This window comes from Parasteatoda tepidariorum, chromosome 8, assembly GCF_043381705.1.
Source record: "Parasteatoda tepidariorum isolate YZ-2023 chromosome 8, CAS_Ptep_4.0, whole genome shotgun sequence".
NCBI lineage: Eukaryota > Metazoa > Arthropoda > Arachnida > Araneae > Theridiidae > Parasteatoda > Parasteatoda tepidariorum.
Genome location: NC_092211.1, coordinates 84,347,026 through 84,353,350, shown reverse-complemented (window position 1 = coordinate 84,353,350; position 6,325 = coordinate 84,347,026). Strand labels below are relative to the sequence as shown.

At 36.2% G+C, this 6,325-nt stretch overlaps 2 protein-coding genes across 2 annotated transcripts; one reads left to right on the top strand and one right to left on the bottom strand.

The window, feature by feature from the left end:
* The first annotated feature begins 725 nt into the window (after positions 1 to 725).
* On the top strand, positions 726 to 1,214 carry LOC122272140 (jerky protein homolog-like). Its single transcript, XM_043055318.1, has one exon. It carries the CDS (start codon positions 726 to 728, stop codon positions 1,212 to 1,214), a length of 489 nt encoding a protein of 162 aa, XP_042911252.1.
* Positions 1,215 to 4,132: 2,918 nt separating this feature from the next.
* On the bottom strand, positions 4,133 to 5,392 carry LOC139426164 (uncharacterized). Its single transcript, XM_071183952.1, has 2 exons — positions 5,052 to 5,392; positions 4,133 to 4,931 (listed from the first exon to the last, which is right to left on the bottom strand). Exons 1-2 carry the CDS (start codon positions 5,390 to 5,392, stop codon positions 4,133 to 4,135), a joined length of 1,140 nt encoding a protein of 379 aa, XP_071040053.1.
* Between the last annotated feature and the right edge of the window lie 933 nt (positions 5,393 to 6,325).

The following is a 6,325-nucleotide window of genomic DNA, read 5'->3' as shown; positions in this document are numbered from 1 at the left end:
TAAAAATGCAAAGATGTTAGGATGGTGATTTTTATCTAACAAGTCTTTTATATATAAAATCGTGCTTCCAAAGAAGGTAAGGCGTTGTTGGTTAAAACATGGGCAAGCGATTAAAATATGATGAATTGAAAGTGAAACGTTACAAGTATCGCATCGAGGAGGCGGTTCTCCGAACAGCAAGTGAAGATGAGTCAGCCGAGTATGTCCTATACGTAGACGGGTGAGCTTGACATCTGCTCCGCGCAATTGCAACACAGGCCAAGGTTCTAGCGTGGATTTAATTGTGTGCAGTTTATTTTCAATTTGTAAATCCCAGTGTTGTTGCCACAAGGACATAGTAAACTGTCGTATGTAATTCTTCATGTCAGAAATTGGGACTGATAGTGTTAATGGAGTTGCAGCAGATCGGGCAGCAGAGTCAGCCATGTCATTACCTGAAATACCAACATGGCTGGGAATCCAACAAAATAAAATGTTAAAACCACTTTTGTGAAGACTAACTAACAGATGTTTAATGATACATAAAATAGGGTGAGCTTCGTTGCTTACATGATTATTCAGCTGATGTAAAACACTTTGGCTGTCAGAGTAAATGCAAAACTTTCGTGTGGCCAGTGATGAGATAAGTCGTAGAGCTATGAGAATGGCCAGCTTCTAAACGAAAACGTGTTGTGTTTTCCTTAGCAGATAAGCTAAAAATCATAGAACAGTCAGATAAACGAGTTATGGGCAAACAGTTGGCCGAGATATATGGTGTTGGACAAGCTACAATTTCTGACATTATAAAGAGAAAATTTACTCAAATAAATTTTGTGTCAGTTCTTGAAAATGAGGATGGATGTTCATCGAGAAAATCAATGAAGGCCGCCACAAACAAAGATTTGGAAAGTGCCGTTTTTATGTGGTTTTTACAACAACGTTCTTTAGGGAACCCAATTTCAGGTCCCATTCTTTGTGGAAAAGCTAAGATCTTGGCTGAAAAGCTGGGTTATTTATCTTTCAAAGCAAGTAACGGCTGGCTAAGGAATTTTAAGTCTAGGCACGGTATTCGTGAACTAGATTTAAGTGGTGAAAAGTTATCTGAAGACACCAAAGCTGCTGAAGAGTTTACTGAAAAATTTAAAGCTATAACAGCCTCTTACGTTTCCGACTTCTTATACAATGCCGATGATACTGGTCGAATATATGGAAAGCTTTACCCAAAACCACTTTAGCCTCTAAAGAGTGTGCAGTGCTTCAGGGCATAAAGCTAGTATAGACCGCGTTACTGTGCTTAACGGCGCGAACTCTACTGGGAGCCATAAAATACCCCTTCTGTTAATAGGGAAGTCAAAACGCTCAAGAGCATTTAAAAATGTTAAAAAACTTCCACTATTTTATAAAAACCAATGCAAAGCTTGGATGACTGCAGCACTGTTTACAGAGTGGTACGATGAAATTTTCATTCTTGAAGTGAAAAAACGCCAAAAATCTCTTGGAAAAGAAGGAAGTCCTGTGCTTTTGATTGTTGATAATGCACCAACTCATCCCACAGAAGAATTGTTGGAAAAAGGAAATGGCCAATTTAAAACAATCTTTTTGCCACCAAACGTAACAAACTTGTTGCAGCCAATGGACCAATCTGTTATTGAAACAATGAAGCGTCTTTACCGAAGACAACTTTTAAGGAAGCTTTTAGTAGTAGGAAAGGATAAAGAAGGTGTGTTGGATAACCACAAAAAGATAAATTTGCATGGTTGCGGAAGCTTGGAATTTAGTTAAAGATGTCTCATTAAGACGTGCATGGAACAAGTTAAAGGGCCGGGTGGCTAATAACATAAGAAAAAACGAATTTTAAATTTTGGTTTTATATGAAACTATGTACTGTGAGCTATCCATCCATATTTTTGTTTTTAAAAATTTTTTAATTTTAACCCTGAAAAAATGAAATAAAAAAAGTAAACAAAAGAGCCACGCCCCCTTTGACAGTTTTCGTTATCGTTGAAAGCGAAACTTCTCTCCTCTGATTTTTATTTCTCATTCTTACTGCTTAAATTTAAGGCAGTATGATTCTTAGAAGCTATAACCTTGTATATTAATCAAAATAAGCTTTAATTACTGATCGATCTGTCAAAATCTTGTTTCGTCTTGAAGCAATCTGTTTAGACCACGCTGCTATTCTATCAGCGTGTTTTAATAACGATTTCTTTTTTATTTTATAGCTGTTATTTAGTTTAGTTTAAGTTGTTAAATTATTAATTTTGCTAGTGATACATTTTCGTCCAATATGCCTAGAACGAAAAAATTTGGTAAAAGGAAATCACATCCAAACCAGCATAGTTTGGACAGAAGTGCCTGAAACAGTGTACGAAAATGAAAGTTCTTCGAAAATAAAACTTTCTAGAGGAGTTTCATTCAGAGATAGTGAAACAACTCGGAAGAAAATTTATTTCAATATCATTGTAAATTTGAAAATCATTTCCAATTTGATAAATTCTTTTGTCAAATGTAAATTTTGCAATAATACAGAGTGTATAACCGTATGCCAAGAAACTAATTCCGGAAAAGGCCTGGCAGTAAATATCGCACTAAAATGTAAGTTTTGTGAAAATGCAGCTAGTGTAATGTCGTCAAAAGTAAATTCTAATTTTTACGATATCAATGTAAGAGCTGTGTATGGTTTTCGCTGCATTGGGAAAGGGTGTAGTATTTATTTATATTTCAAGCCTGTGGGGTTGCGTTGTTCAATAGTAATAGTCTGTCCGTTGAAATTGTAGTAATTTTCCAAATTTTCCTTTTTTATATATTTATTAAACAGAACAATAGGAACACTAAACATAAACACAAATAAACATAAAAATTTTCTGATTGTGTATTATACATTCAAATCGGATTTTTTCGATCCCACGAGATGTTTATCCCGCCAGTACAAGATTCATTCTGATTGAATTCTCCCTCGGTTAGGGAAGACGCCTAGTAGAAATCCCTTTTGTGGGGATTTAACCTTATTCGTGGCTTGAGTTGCCACATCCTCCCGCCCCGAAAGAGAGTTCAAAAACAATTTACAAATAGAATTTAAAATTATACTAATACTAATTCTACATTAAACTACTAAATTAACAATTCACGACATAAATAATGAATCATACAAAAATTTATGAAAACAATATCAGCAAAAACCCATAAATTCGAATTAGAATAAAAACAGTCACTTATACAAAATCAACTTGTAATTTGTTACTCACTCATTTGATGCAATTTCTAAATTATACAATAACTGTACTGGGCGTTTTATGACCCCTGAAGACGTTTTCACAGAGACTGATCTTACCTTGCCATATCGACCCTTGTGGCATTCAGGAAGTCTTCCTAACTTCCAAAGTTGTCTTGGTATTTTCTCGTCACGTATTAAAACTACAGTAGACGCCGCTTAATGTGATCACGGTTAATGTTATCAATCGCTTAATGTAATCAAAATCGCTTAGTCCCGTCAGCTTATATCAAAATACAATGAAAAATCATCGTTTATTGTAATCAAATGTTCGTTTATTGTGATCAGTTTATAGGTAAATTTTATTTTCCTGAAATCAATAAAAACAAGAAGGAAAACTTTTTCTGTGTTTTATGAAGTGTTTCCTGAAACTTACCAAAAGTCCAAACGGGGCTCGTATATTATCTTTTAAACATGTGTTATTATGAGGGTGTGTTATTTGCCATTTTCGGTCAAGCATTGTAAAATTCCGCAGCACTGTGCGATTTCAAATTCCCGGAAATCCTAAATAAAGAGAAAAGAAGACCTGCCAGTAACGAGTCGATGTTTGTCACGAGCCCCTTTTTAGAAGAACTAAACATTGTGACAGATGATATGTCCCAGCCGCTATTGGAAGGGGGTAAGGGGTGACCTTCAAAAGAGAGCATTGTTTCGGGTATGCCACTTGATCTTGGCAGATCGCTTACTGAATCGCTATTGGTCAAACAATAAAATGGGGAGGGGGTAGTGAAACTGCCACATCTAAGTGTTTGAAAGACGCATACAGAAGAAGATCAGCATAAATTTTCACTTTACCATAGTTCATATGATTTGTAACCTGATTTGTTTTTTATAATGGAAAGGAAACGGAGAGATCTTACTGTGAAAGAAAAGGTTGACATTTTAAATCGTTACGATAAATTGCAGAAAATGAGCCAAAGGAATNCCTCGGATTATCCAAAATCGTTCTCTCAATTGTGTAAGTGTATCCGAAACACCAGAGTGACACAAGTTTTTATGTTCTTTAAATATTAAGAGTTCTGTAAATTTTGTCTTATTTGGGATGATAATTGGGTGCTTTGATTGAACATCGAAATCTGAATTTTGTAACATTCCTTTTAAGGCTATTAAATCATCAGCTGACAAAATTGGATTTAAATCGTATAATTTCGAATTTGGATGTATGGGACTATTGTTTTTTAAATCCAGGTATTCCTTTTCAAATTCAATTCGTTGCACAACTTTAATCCAGTAAGTTTCCGCGTTGGTTAATTCACTCGCTGTGATTGCTCCTATTCTCTTTTCGTGCGCTGCCTTACAGTTATGAATGAAACGAAATATGTATCCTGTAATTCTGAAAACTTTGTTTAGGTCACTATAATTATCAAGATTCAGTAACGGTTGAATAGATACAGTTTTTAAATGTAAAGTTACAACTTTTTGTCTCTCTCCTACAACGTTATGCAAGTCAGGACAAGAGGCGCTTTCATCGTATGGGATATTCCTTTCTTTTAGCCATGGAGGTCCCGATAACCAAACAGTTTCGTTTAAAAGAGCTTGTGCATTCATTCCTCGTGTAAGTTTATCTGCAGGGTTATCTTTTCCGCTACAATGATGCCAATGATCCGGATTGGTTTTTTCCTTTATTTCTATCACTCTGTTTCTAACAAACTGCCTCCAATCATCGGATTGACCCTTGATCCTGTGTAGGCAAATTGTAGAATCTGTCCAGTAAAATATTCTTTTCTCATTTAACTTAGAGAAAGTGTCTTTAAGATAACTTCCAATTCTTGCGGAAATTAATGCTCACATCAGCTCTAACCTCGGTAAAGTAAGCTTCTTTAAAGGGGCTAGGCGAGATTTAGACATTATAAATCTCGTAATATTCTTCATCCGGAAATAAGCTACAGCTCCATAACATTTAGGACTTGCATCGGAAAAAATATGAATCTCTAATGACTCCCAATCCAGTTCTTCGAAATATTGCCTAGGTATTTCCAAGTTTCGAATTATCTTTAATTCGTTACACCAATCAATAAATGTGTCCTTTATTTCAGTGGGAATACACTCATCCCATGAAATGCCTTTTTCCCAAATCTGTTGTAACATAAGCTTTATTCTAATACTGAAAGGGTTCATTAGTCCAATGGGATCAAAAAGCATACCGCCTGCTGCCAAGATAATTCGTTTAGTTATCGCCTTGCACAATCTAAGCTTTTCAAACTGTCGAATCTAATGTTGTCCTCAACATTGTTCCAGATAAGTCCCAAAATCTTTAAAGGTACGCCTAATTCTTGAGATGTTTCTCGGCAATCTATGAAAGCTTGTTTCCATGCCTCGCCAAGAATCGGAGAATTTGTTGTCCATCTACGTAGATTCATGCTAGCTTGTCCAAGAATGAATATCATCTCCTTACTCAAACGAAAGGCATCCTGCACGTCAGAAGTTCCGTCGATCATATCATCTACATAGAGTTCATGGAGCATCTCACACGCTTCACCATAGTCTTTGCGATATTTCTCTATGTGTAATCTTATTGTTGCTGACAACAAGAATGAACTACACTTAACTCCAAATGTAACCCTTTTGTATCGAAGAGTTTGGATATTATGATTGCTGAGATCGAGATTAGGACCCTTTTCTTTTATCCACAAAAATTTTAAAAATTCTCTATCTTGTTCTGCGATCCCTACTGCCAAATATGCACGCTGAATGTCAGCGCAAATTGCAAATTTGTGCAATCTGAATCTCAAAATAATTTTTAGTAAATCCGGACCGCAATCTAAACAATCGTTTAATGACAATTCCCCTTTACTCTTTGAAGATCCATCGAAGACTACCCTAACCTTTGTACTGTCCTTTTGTTCGCGTACCAGAGATGCCAACTTGCTCCGGACAGCAAATACACAGTCCAGTCACATTAATGTGACCACCTGTCAAAAGCCAGAATAACCACCTTTGGCTGAGCGGACCGCTACGAAACGTGCAGGAAGAAAATCAATTAGGTTTCTGAAAGTGTTCACTGGGATGTTGAGCCATGCCGACTCCAGTGCCGTGGCCAGCTGCGCTAGATTACGCGGTTGAGGATCCATGNGT

What these genes read in the sequence shown, in the direction of transcription:
- LOC122272140 (XM_043055318.1), top strand. Translation starts at nt 726, where the DNA reads ATGGGCAAACAGTTGGCCGAGATATATGGTGTTGGACAAGCTACAATT.